The sequence below is a fragment of the Phocoena sinus genome, chromosome 5 (assembly GCF_008692025.1).
Source record: "Phocoena sinus isolate mPhoSin1 chromosome 5, mPhoSin1.pri, whole genome shotgun sequence".
Classification (NCBI taxonomy): Eukaryota; Metazoa; Chordata; class Mammalia; order Artiodactyla; family Phocoenidae; genus Phocoena; species Phocoena sinus.
In genome coordinates, this window is record NC_045767.1 from 20,527,488 (window position 1) to 20,541,261 (window position 13,774).

The window sequence follows — 13,774 nt, forward strand, 5'->3', positions numbered from 1 at the left end:
TATCCTGTGTTATTTGAGACATCTAAAAATAAACGAGGAGATGAAAAACGGAGGTGATCTCATTTCCTCTTCTAGCTTTTTGTGGACCAAAAAGAGCCAGGAGCCTAGGTGTCTGAGTGAGGGTAAAGTGGGGTCAGGCAGTACCAAATGCAGCATTTCTTAGCATCTTAGATAATTAAACTCTTAGGCTACTTTCAGTGGTCTGGCAGCCCTGTAAAATGCCCCCTATTGGCTCGTTGTTAGAGAAAATTCTCCTCAGTTATTTTCAGGTGGTAATTAGATAATAGAACAAAGGGCCTGTCTTCTCTGGGTCTTGGGGAGAAGGTAGAGGAAGCAGGAACAAGCATCTGGAGCAGGAAGACAGACCAACCTCCTTGGCAGGGAAAGCTGAGATTCCTCTGTTCTAAGTGGTTAAATACAAAGATTCTGGCCTTGGAACTGTATTTTGAAATTCAGGTCTATAGTTTATGATTTATTTCAATGCAATTTGTTTAACAGGTTTCCTGATGTTCAATGTCTAGCTGTTCTTAATTGGTGTAAATCTAGGGAAAAAATCCCAAGAGAAAAATCCAAGTCTACCCTCTCTTCTCACTGACTTTCTAGTCTAAACTAAGCAATTTAGAATAGTTTCTGCAGAGGAACAGTACAAAGGGAAAGATTTTCACTCCTTTACCATCCTGAGCCTCTATAAGCCATGTCCTCATGTAATGGCTTAGATTTCTTCCTTGAGCCACCAGAAAACATTAAACTTGTACATTGTTGTCTTAGTCTTCCTGTTGCCTCCTGTGTGAGGGTTTTATAAAGAGTATTCTTGATGATAAATTCTTTTGTTTTATTTACGGGCTATAGTAAGTTTTACAAAAGTCTTTATACTTCTGCACATATCCAAAACACATCCAGTTTCAAAAAAAAAAAGCCACAATCGCAAAGTAGTAGACATTCTGGCTGAACACAGAGTGGATTTAGGAGGGGGGTAGGGAGATGGTAATAGTGATGAGGGAGATAAGAGGGGTGAGCAAGATTGGCCACAGGTCTGGATAGAAACCCCTTTTTTGTGTTGCCTGCATAACAAAAGCCACATAGGGTAGTTACGTTTTTAACACACCACTATGTTTGGTTTGAAGCCCATGTTGCTATAATAATGTTTTATTGTTCCACACAGCCAGACTGTCAGTGGTATGCTCCCGACCTGTTTCCGCCAGATGTGCAGGACAAGGCGAATGGTAAGACCGCAGCTGTATTGACCATTCTTTCATGTTTACATTTTGATGGGCTCTTTTGGGGATGTTTACTCGACATACATTCACTCATACTCGGGGAGGACCCACTATAAAGTTGAGTTGCAGACACACCTCTAATGTGATGCACCGGGGGTTAAATTGAACTCCTTCAGAAAAAGAAAATGTTCGAATGCAGAAATGCATGGATCTCAGTTCTGGCGTCAGAGTCAGTATTCCATCCGGGGTTAGAAAGGAGAACTTCCAGCAGAGCTGCATTGTAAGAACCACAACAAAGCTCTGCGATTCTACTGCAAAGGCAGATGCACATCCACCATTCCAGGTTGAGTTTGCTAGACAGACGTTTTAAATGTCCCTGGCAGACAGACTGAGGAAACCAAAGGCTCAGAGCTGTGTTCCCTGATGACTGTCAGGCTCCAAGTTTAGGCCAGAGTTGCCCACAACGCCCACTTCTAAGTATGCTGAGAAGAATGAAAAAGTCACCTACCAAGGACTCACAACTAAGAGTACTCTTTTACGTTATTTTTCTTTCGTTTACCATTCTCTTCTTTCTTTCCAGAATCTGCTGTACTTTCTACTGCTTGTTTCTCTGGTCTCATGAGGCCACCCAGGAGTGGGCTGAATACACTGGGCTAGAATTATAATCCCTCCTCTGTTTTCATCACATATAATCAGAAGTCAGCAATGTCTGCTGCATGTTTAACATTCCATATGACACATACCTGTGACTCTAAGTTGTTAATTTCCAGAGATTGGAATCTATCTACAAAAGCTGAAGAGGAGCCATATTCCAATTTCAGGCCATACTTGGAATGTTATCTCATTTAGTTCAGATCTGAGGTCACAAAATTCTAGTGTTTAGTGCAAGGAATCCATTATGGAGTGGAAGTAGAGAGCCGGGGATACCGTATGTAATTTTCCAGTTGGGAACTTCACAAGTCCAAGGGCTTTTCATGGTAGTCTGCGTAAATGGAGCCTCCTACACTTGTGCACCACACAACCTGGACAGCTGTACACAGCAGCACTGAGAGTGGCAAAGGCCATAGCTCACAGTAGCATTATGAAGAAGAAAGATAAAAAGTGAGAACTCTATAATAAAATGTCTAGGTATTTATCAGAAAACTGTAGGACTTTCTTTTTTCTTTTCTTTCTACTACTAATATAACCATTGGTTTTAATGAAGTTCTTGGGTTCCAGTCATAAAGGAGAGCTTTTAATAGAAAGGCATACTATTAACCATAATGATTGTTGCATAATGTCTGTGTTTCTGAAATACATTAGCTGAGTTGCCATCCAATTATAGTTTCCCATTTTATATTATATTGGTCTGGAATGAATATTAAAGATATTTTCTCCTGAGTTGGAGTTTAATCACTAGAAAATACAATTATGCAGTAGAGAATTCGATAATATCATAAAGCCATTTATATATCACTATAGTATTCGTCCTGGACCAAAGTAATAGAAACTAATGATTATATAAAATAGGACTGAATTGTGATGATCTTCAAAAACTAAATAACATGCAAAACTATAATTTTATAGTCAGTGTGTGAAACCTACTGATTTTTGTCTACTTGGGAAGAAATATAAGAGCTCTGTGATGTATAAACATGTGTGTGACAGGGTCTACAGATATAAAGTAAGTTTTATTATTATACCATTTTACAGATGAGGAAACTGAGGCTTGGAGAATTTAAGTAGCATGCCTAAATCACAGAGTTAGGAAGATTTAACCCTGGGATTAGATTCCAGGTATATAACACCTCAAAACCTGTGCTTGAATCATATCCTGTAGTGCCCTTGAAAAGCCACCTCTCTTACTGTATTAAAACTCTCTAAAATGGTAGATATAAAAATGACAATGGGGGTCTTAACTTGGATAATTATAGGTCTAGTATCTAACCCTCAATAATCTCTTCTTCCTAAGAACTCATAGCATATATTATCTGTGCTTCTCATTTGACACTTAGAATATCACAGGTAAAAGACACAGTACTATGTAAGAATAAGTGCATAATAAATGTGTTATGAGGTAAATCTTGCTTGGGCAATCCTGGTGGAAACTGAAGGGTTATATTACCATTTGAAACCTGTCCTCCGTACCAGCACTGCTCTGCAGCTGACAGTGGCTTGTCTACAGGGAAGAGGGCTGATCATGACTAGGGGACTATTATAGAAAGAAACCTCCTTACTTTAAAATCTACCTGCTTGGAATTCCTGTTGCCCCTTTTCTAGCTTCCAAAGCTGATGCTGTTTCAAAGCTCAAGCCAGGTCATGACACTTGGCAGAAGCTCTGAAATCACCCTTGTCACAAACATCCCACGTGCCATTATTTAATTTCGGTAGTGAATCTTGTTATTTTTTGTTTTATTTAATTGGAAAGCTCCTTTTGCTTTGTCGATCCAACACAATTGCTCAGAGTTCTTAAAAATAATTGTGTAGTATTGATTGTTAAAAAAAATATGGATTTAAAGAGCTTTTATTATAAAGATATTTTTATTGTCTCATCATATGACCAATGCATTTATTCTCCACTATTCAAGAACATACTGCTAGTCAATATAGCCTGTGTTTTGGACTAGAAATACCAAAATGCAAGCGATGGAAAGAAAAATGAGTGGAAAAATTAGACTCTGTTTCTGATAATCTATAAACAAGCTATTTCTGAAAACTGCTATACGTTTTATTCATATAATATTTAAAATATTTTATTTATATTTAAATAAAAAGGATCCTTTTTAAAATGTGGATGTTTAAATTAATATTAATTAGTACATATGCTTCCTAGATTGTCCTAGTTCTCGGTTTTTATTAATTTCCTATTACTCCTGACAAATTTATCTTTCTGACCCCAATATATGTAGGATATTTTTATCTTAGTATCTTCCTTTATAATTATTCCTCTTATTATAATTTAACCTGAAATAGTGGCTCCAATGTCTACACATAGAGCGGCAGCCTTGTGATTTTTAAAAGGGACAGTGGGTACAAAGTGGGTGACTAAACGTCTATGCTACCGCTAGAGCCTCCTCTGACATTCCCAGGGTCTGCGACAAGAACACAAGGAAAGCTGCATACTTTATTTGTAACTATTTAAACATTATGGATCAGGCTTAGAAGCTATTAAAGTATAGTCTATCCTCCTATTGATAAATATAACTGGAAGGCCAGCGTCAAATTTAGAACACTCAGATTCCAACCAGTTCTGTGCCAGAAAGCAGTGGCACGGGAAGACCTGAGCCATGGCCCACCCCCTTCCCTCCCACCTACCCACTGGGAGGGGTCTTGAGTGTGAATTTGAGGACAGCCAGAAGGCACATCCCAACTTCATATACCCCTCACTACCCTACAAACAGCACCCCTTGGCTTCGGGCCTGGGGAAGAAGACCACACGGGGCCTGGAAGCAGACCCGGGGTCACCTGGCAAAGAATCTGGGGGTCTGCTTGTGGGTGCCAGGAGCTTGTTCTAAAGGAAGGTAGGCCCACATGATGAGAGGGAGTCTGGCTGGAGCAGGGCCAGAGCAGGGTCCTCTGAAGAGTGGGGACCCAGTGAAGGGCTCCCTGGCCGAGGATTAAGGTCAGTTGGTACTGAGTACAACATGGGACAGTCTTCAGGTCAACTGATTTCCAGCCTTGCTCTCAGCCACTGTCTGTGGCTATTTTAGAGTGCTTTGGGGACACACTGAAAATCAAATCTTCTTTCAGAACCTCCAGATTTAAATAAAGGTTTTCAAGGCTTTGAGACTTTCCTAGCTTTCTTTCTGCGTAGCATTAAATAATGGCATTTTTCTACATGATGTAGAAAATGCAACATCCACATGATGGCCCCAGATGTCAACGGGTTACAGTTTCTGTTCAAACATGTGATTTTACAAAGAACTTTTCATCTCATTTTATCTGTGGTCAGAATGGGGTGCAAAATGACTTCCGTGTTTCCCGAACAATTACGGCACAGCAGAGTTAGTATAACCTGGAAAGCACGTTGTTTGTTTCCTCCTTTTTGAAATGTCAAAAGGCTATGTTTTCTGACCCTATTGTATGCCGATCACTTCTGTACCTTCCAAAATTTTCATATGGTATAGAGCTGAACTTTGTCTAATGAGCTGGAGCTCAATTCTTACATATTTGGAATGGCATGAAATGTAGGCGTGCAAGATTGTGTTGTGAGCAAACATCATTATTTCTTTACAATATAGAAGATCAAAGCCCAACCATTATAACTGGCCTTTACCGATGTCTAATAATAAAGAATTAATTGAATACTGCCTGAATTCGTTTCCTAGGGCTACCATAACAAAGTACCACAAACTAGGTAGGTGGTTTAAAACAGCAAAAATTTACGCTCTCACAGCTCTGGAGGCTGGAAGTCTGAAATCAAGGTGTTGGTACGGTCGTGCTGCCTTCAGAGCCTGTAGCGGAGGGTCCTTCCTTGCCTCTTTCAGCCTCAAGTAGTCCCAGATGTTCCTTGGCTACGGCAGCATAAGGCCAATCTCTGCCTCTCTCTTCACGTGGCTCTCTTCCCTCTGTGTCTGTGTCTAAATTTTCCTCTTCTTATAAGGACACCAGTCATATTGGATTAGGCTAATCCAGTGTAACCTCATATTAACCTGATTATGTCTGCAAAGCCCCTATTCCCAAATAAGGACACGTTCACAGGTACCAGGGGCAAGGACTTAAACATATCTTTTGGGGGGACACGGTTCACCCAATAACACTAACCGTATGCCAGAAACTATTTTAGGGGCCTTATATTTATTATCTGGTCAAAACTTTACAGCAACCATGTGAAACGAGGACTGCCGTTGTCCCTGTTCTGTAAATGTGAAAACTGAGAAGCAGAGAGATCATGTAACTTGTCCAACCCCACATGGTTGGACATGGCTGGTTATTGGCTGGGACACAGACAAGCTCACACAGTCTAGCTCCAAAGCCCACATTGTAACCACTAAGCAATGTGGACCACCCCATGCTCTGCATTAAGTAAAATGTAATAGTGTCATACTTTGCATTTATTCTATTTAAATAAATTCTAATAGTCCTGTCTGTCCTGAAAACCAGAATCTTTACGTCTCAGGGTGTGTCTTTTTTTTTTTTTTTTTTTTTTTTTTGCGGTACGCGGGCCTCTCACCGCTGTGGCCTCTCCCGTTGCGGAGCACAGGCTCCGGACGCACAGGATCAACGGCCATGGCTCACGGGCCCAGCCGCTCAGCGGCATGCGGGATCCTCCCGGACCGGGACACGTGTCCCCTGCATCGGCAGGCGGATTCCCAACCGCTGTGCCACCAGGGAAGCCCCCAGGGTGTGTCTTTTTATAACTGTCTTTATTTAAACATTACAGGTGATTTTACATTGGTAAATGGCTTGGATTAGTTGGATTTTTTCCAGTTCCTCATAGTATGAAGAGATAAAGGGACCAGTGTAAATAGTAAAAAGTACTTAAGAAATGTAAGAAACAGAAGAAACTTGAAGACCATACTTTGTATAATTTTCAATACAGATGGATAAAATATTACAATATTTTTCTTTTATCAAATACATTACTGTCTTAATAAAGGAAATTAATTGAAACTTAGAGGCAGATAATTTTATGCCTGTTTCTAGATTGTTTGAAAAGAATTACAGGAGAAATGCCACCTCACCTTTAATGCTCTAAAGGTCAGCTTATCAGTAAACTAAATGATTTTGCTAAAAGAATAATAAAGTGCAAAAGTATATTTACATGTACAGGAACATATGAAAATACAGATGGTAAATATATTCCTAGTCAAACACTGATTTTATAAGCAAAGACTAAACATTCTATTTAGCATTTTGTATGAATAGATACAGAAGATAGATAGATCGATCCTAGATGAGAAAAATGCACACAATAAGTCTATAGACTAGTCACAATTCCACCAGGTAAATGAAATTGTAGTAATTCTATTAAATGGAAGATAAAAATCCATAGGGAAGGAAAGTAAGGTATATATTTTATTTTTCTGCATCCCAACTGGGAAGAAAGTCTACTTACCTAGGTTTCCTTACTGTTCATGCCTAAGCGTTCACATTCTAAGAGGTTAGTGGGCATGTAGAGAGCAGAGTCCCCTCAATCCTTTCAAAACCCCTCTGCGGCGCTGATACCCCCTCCACTCTTAACCACCAACTGTACTTTAGATTCAGCTAATACTTGATGTAGAGTTGAGACATGGCTTCTGTCACCAAGATCTCCGGGGTCTATTCAGATCACTTTGGCCTCAGGCTACTTAACCTGTGCTCCTGTGAACATGGAAACCTACAGTGTAACCAACACCATTAATAGATAATTACCTACCCAATTAGTGGGTAGAGTCCTTCACCAAGTGATAAGGCAAAGCCAATTCTTCCTAGCAGGTGAGGACCCACATTCCCTTGTGGTGTTTCCCTTGTCCTGCCCCCATAACTGCAGAGCCAAGTCTCACGACAGAAGTCTCTAACCAACTTCACTATATAAGGACACTCTGCCTTCCATTCTAGGAACTCAAGACCTGTATTTGCCTTTGTTCAGATTTCCATTCTGCCATGGATTATCTCATGGGCCATAGCTGCTCTCCATCTAAAACTTGTGGGTAGTAGCCCTTGCCTCTATACCTATTTCGCAAGAGTGCTGTAAAAACTACACAGGAACTAATTTTTCTTAATGTTTTAAGATACCTAGAGGTAGGCATCATTAATTAATGGATTAATTCTAAACTTCAGGATTGGTTAGACCAGTAGATCATGCTTCTGGATCCAAATTTATGTTCTCACCATATTAGATATCTCTTCTTTTTGGAAATGCGAAAACTTTTTGATCAAATTAAGGAATGCTTCCAGACTTTAAAAAATTATTACAAAGTTACATTCCCATCTAAACACATTTTTACCTGTATTTTTATATTTTCTCAGTTTAGTGCATAATCATGTCTAGTCTGTCTTTAAAATACACCAAAAGTTCAGGTACATATTGTAAATGAATTCTTTGCCATAAATTGTAATTCGGTGCCATAAATTGCATGTAATTTCAAAAACGTACACCACAAATATCTTAAGTACATTATGGGCTGAGTTCCTGTAGAAACTGTAGCTAACATTTCTGAGAAAGTAAGATACTTATTACGTTTAATATAACTTTCCAAAAAGGCATTAAATATTTTTTTCTTTTTTTATTGAGGTATAGTTGATTTACAATATTATGTAAGTTTCAGGTGTACAACATAGTGATTCACAATTTTTGAAGGTTATACTCTCCTCATAGCTCATTATAACATATTCATCCATTCATTATAAAATATTGGCTGTATTTCCTGTGCTGTACAATAAAGCCTTGTAGCTTATTTATTTTATGCATGGTACTTTGTACCTCTTAATCCCCTGCCCCTTTCTTGTCCCTCTCCATTCCCTCTCCCCACTGGTAACCACTGGTTTGTTCTCTATATCTGTGAGTCTGTTTCTGTTTTATTATATTCCCTAGTTTGTTGTATTTTTTAGATTCTACATAGAAGTGATATCATACAGTATTTATCTTTCTCTGTCTGACTTATCTCACATAATACCCTCCAAGTCCATCTATATTGTTGCAAGTGGCAAAATTTCATTCTCTTTTATGGCTGAGTAATATTCCGTTATATATGTATTATGTATTATATATATTATATATATCCATTATACATGTAATGGATATATATAATGCATATAGTATATCTTTTTATACATATATATATATATATATATATATATATATATATATCCCACATCTTCCTTATCCATTCATCTGTTGATGAACGCTGAGGTTGCTTCCATATCTTGGCTATTGTAAACAATGCTGCTATGAACATTGGAGTACATATATCTTTTTGAATTAGTGCTTTTGTTTTCCTCAGATACATACCCAGGAGTGGAATTGCTGGATCATACGGTAGTTCTATTTTTAGTTTTTTTGACGAAACTCCATACTGTTTTCCACAGTGGCAACACCAATTTACACTCCCACCAACAGTGTCCAAGGGTTACCATTTCTCCACATCCTTGCCAATATTTGTTATTTGTGGTCCTTTTGTTGATAGCCATTCTGGCAGGTGTGAGCTAATATCTCATTGTGGTTTTGATTTTCATTTCTTTGATGATCAGTGATGTTGAGCATCTTTTCATGTGCCTATTGGTCAAATGACTGTCTTCTTTGGAAAAATGTCTGTTCAGGTCTTATGCCCATTTTTAATTGGGTTGTTTGTTTGTTTGTTTTGATATTGAGTTGTATAAGCTATTTATATATGTTAGATATTAACCCCTTATCGGTCACATCATTTGCAAGTATTTACTCCCATTCAGTAGCTTGTCTTTTCATTTTGTTTCCAGTAGATACCTTTTTATATAATGGCCGCAGTTCTCAGAAGAATATTTTTTCAACCTGAAAAAGTAACCTTTTATCTTCCTGTTACTAAAATGTTAGTTTAGCATATCTTTGAAATACCAAATGCAGGGCAGCAAGTATAAAACATTTAACATATACTAAGACGTTATCATGAATCAGGGAAACACCTTATTTCTTGGCATTTATGCGATTTTTTTTTCTGTTGCCATGAGTAGACTTCTTTGATTTTGTTTTCCCTATGGCACTTATTTGTGGCATTTTATTACTAAAATATTCCAAATTTTTCTTATTGGTTTTCATGATACACTCTCACATCATAAGAACTGTGATCTTTTCTATGGCTTCGGCAAGAACGCACCCAGTATCGTATTTTTAAAGTACTTTATTTGGCAGTTATCTCTCTGTGGGATGAGTACTGAACCAAATAGTAACACATATGACTCACTTTCATAAGCAAACGCCAGAGCCACCGAAATGCCAGCAAGGATGAGAAGCAGTGTATCCTTGTCAGGCACGACCAGGACGAGGCCACAAGTGATTTCACGAAACGGTAAGCATATGTCAGTCCTGAAAAGAATAACCTTCCATTTGCTGCCTCTTGATTTCTCATTGTAAACTTGTGGGTGCTCATGAATAAAATACTTCTTTTCTCACCAGCCTCGAAGTTTTTGTTAGCCCTAAGCCAGAAGAAGAGAAATGAATTTTTAATTTTCAATCTGAAACATTTTCCTGCTGTTTTTCATAGGTTTCTCCTCAGAAAAGAAAGCCAATGCGTAGAAGCTGTTGGAGGAGCACACAGGCCGAGGGAGAGCTCGGCTGAGGGCCCTCGTTCCTCTTTTTACTGTGGCTTGTGTCTGCCACACCTGCACATCACCTCCTCCACTACTCATACCTGGTAATGTTTCCCTTTGGCACGGATGGAGGACAAGGCTGTGACAGCTGAGATCCTGATCAAGTCCTAGGGGCCAAAATTATACAACCTATCACAACTTCCAGCTTCCTCGAAATGAGAAAATCCTAATGTGATGGTGATGGCTTTGCTGCATACATGTATACTTAGAGAAGTAGTTCAGAGACACATCGATCTGCAGTTAAATCTGTGTTTCTCTTCCTGTGCATTTGCGTAATTATTAACCAAAAACGTAACTCTGTCTCCTCAAACCAATTAAAACGGAAAACGAATGTATCCAAATTTTATTGCAATTAAATTATACAGTGACGTGACAGATGTCTAAAGATTAAGCAGGTTTAAAAGTATTCATCCATTTAATAAGGATTCTACTAGGACCAACTGGAGATCATCTTTGCGAGGAGGTATAAAGCAGGAGTGTGAAATTCACGGATATCTGTACTTCTAGAAGTAACCAAAGAAAACCAGGAGCGTCCACTGAAGCTGCAGTCCAATAAACAAGCCAGAGATAAGAGCTGAGACTATCTAGCTACAACTTCCAAAAGTTATTCTGCTTAATTCCAGCTCAATCGTTTCTGTTTTTTCAATTTCTGGAAATACTTGAAGCTTTGTGTAATAGGAAGATGAAAGAGCCTTTAACTGCCTAAGCAGTTAAATACTTTCAACCTCAGTCTTTGGCTATTTAATTCTTGATAATTCTTGAGAAAGAAATATCCTTCTCTTACGTTAATTCGCTAAAGCTTTGTTTTTTCTACAACTGATTAAAGAGACAAATCATTCTTGGCCAATACTTCAGTATAAGTGAATCAGAAAAGCAATAGTTGCATCATAACAGTTAGGTGTATTTTTTTTAATTTCCATTTCCTTGAATTAGTGAAAAAGTCATTGTAATCCAGCTTCTAGCAGCGGATTAAGTTTGCCAACTGAGGTGTGCTCACCAGAATAAAAATTGAACGTATATATAAGAAGTACCCCTTGGTAGCCTTGTTGTAGGTCAATTCAACAGCAGTAAAACATGATTTAATCACACCATTACTATTACTGAAGTCATCCTACTACTAATTAGCAAACGGCCAAACATTGTCAAGATTGTACAAATGCTAATGTATTGGGAGAAAATCCAGCTTAGGCGAGACCTAATTTCATTTCAACTCCCGGTGGGTGACTGCAAAGGTGCAAAGAGGACCCCTTGCTCAGAGTGCTACTGTAGTTCCAAGAAGACAGGTTTCCACATCCCCGGCCTGTGAGTCAGCCAGTCCCTCTTGTGACCCTCTCCCAGAATCATTTGGGGACGTCTCTGTCTCAGCTCATTCTAAAGGTCATACCCCTGTGCTGTGGCGCTTGCTTCGTTATCACACACAGTTTGTAGAAACTGTGTGAGGAACAGCTCTATCCCTTTGAAAAGATAAGAAGTCACACCACGCAGTGGTCTCTATTACTTTGGAAATGTAAGACCAGGCATATTTTAAGTTTTCAAAGGTCATGGAGAAGTTCAGTCTTTGACTTGAAGGTATCACATGAAGAGAAAGATGTATTCACTTTGTCATGGTTGTGATGTGATGTCAGAAGAAAACCTTCCTTGGAGTCTAGTTAGGTCTGGGAGTGAGGCCAGCCTGTAACGCTCACTAGCATAGATTTTTTTTTTAACCCCATTTTCCTTATCAACAAAAATAATATTTCAGACTAAATTTCTAATATTATTAAGCATGGACTAACTTCAGATGATTTTCCTTAGTTTATTTATTGAGCTCTATCACCCAGCAAGAGAGGTATAATTATCCCGTTGTTACAGGTGATTAATCCAAGTCCCATGGCAAGATAATGGCAGAGCCAGGATTCAAAACTTCCTCAGGGCTGGCCACCCAGTTCTATGGATGCTATAATTCTGCTTCCTAAATTATTCCAGCAAGTTCCACTTGTTTTGTGGTTCTTTGGGTCTTCATCAATTTGAAGTTATAAGAGCATACTTCTAGGAGAAAGTATTTCGATAAAAAATACTATATATTTTATAGAATTTATGTTACCCCCTGGGTTAAGGGAAGTATCTCATTTAAGCTCCTACATAGAAAAAGGAAAATGTACATTTAACGTTAAAGTGCATTAAAGGTAGAAGTGTGGGCCTGATTGGTTGCTTTCATGTATTGCTACTCTTTCATGTAGCTCAGACACTGCTAGAATTGAATCTAAAAGACATGTATCTCCCAATTCAATGATTCAGTTTAACAATTATTCTTTAAACACTCACTTATTTTCAAAAATGTCCAGGCAGCTCAAAGCATCTCACACTGATTCTTTGTCTAGGCACTAATTTTGGTTGAGTCCATATTTGGAGGGGAGGACAGAGTCATTTAGCAGCCATTATTCTCCCCAGCTGGAGGGTCCCTTTGCCCCATTTCATTTCTGTCACTTTCTTCTAATCATCCTGGGCACCTGCAGGATGTTAAATCCTAGGCAGATATAAAATCAGTTGCACTGCTGTTGCAGCCAGACTGTGATACTTTTGCCGGCTTAGAATTGCTTAAGCTCCAGGTACAAGCGCAAAAGAAAAGAAAATGTTTGCTCTAATCCTTACTTTTCAATAATTTTAGAAATAGTTTCTCTTGCCTAGTTTCCATCTTATATAACTACCTCTTCACTTTCATCAGTCTTTGCTCCAAGGGAAAAAGGTGTTAGGGGGAAACAGTTATACCTCCAGCCTTTGTGATTCCATAGAAAAGGAAAGTTTTACCAGCACACACATGCTATACACACACACACACACACACACACACCAGGCACCTCCAGACACACACACACACACACACACCACACACACACGCCCCACCTCTGCCTCCCCAGCCTTCCAGGCAGCACTGTGGGGCTCTAGTTTCTCCATCTGTGGCTGGGTAGATATATTCAAATTGAAAATTTTGCCTAATAAAGTTATATCTTTCCATTTTGCCTCAAATGCTGGTGTGTGTGTAATATATTGCCAAGAATATTGACAAACTCTATCTTAAGCCTCCTACAGGAAGTGATAATGTTGAGATCTAGCACCAATTAACTTGCCAATAATTGCTGAGTAATAGGAGGGGAATTTAACGTTTGTGGAAATGCGTGAGTTTCACCACTTTGTGTCCTGCGCTCAGAAGGTAAGATAATTTCTCTCTGCTCTTCTTCCACTTTATTCCACTCCAGCAGCAGAAGGGGGAGCACAATATATGAGGCTCACGAAGTACTGCTTTGGTAAACTAAACCCAACCCCAGGGCTTCCCA

General features: G+C 38.9%; 1 protein-coding gene across 1 annotated transcript in view; it reads left to right on the forward strand.

The window, feature by feature from the left end:
- Positions 1-13,454, forward strand: part of TNIP3 (TNFAIP3 interacting protein 3) — a 61,157-nt gene extending 47,703 nt beyond the window's left edge. Inside the window, 2 exon segments of the mRNA XM_032633430.1 lie at positions 1,163-1,223; positions 10,355-13,454. Of these exon segments, the coding sequence (XP_032489321.1) occupies positions 1,163-1,223; positions 10,355-10,429 (136 nt within the window). The 3' untranslated portion in view covers positions 10,430-13,454.
- Positions 13,455-13,774: the final 320 nt, after the last annotated feature.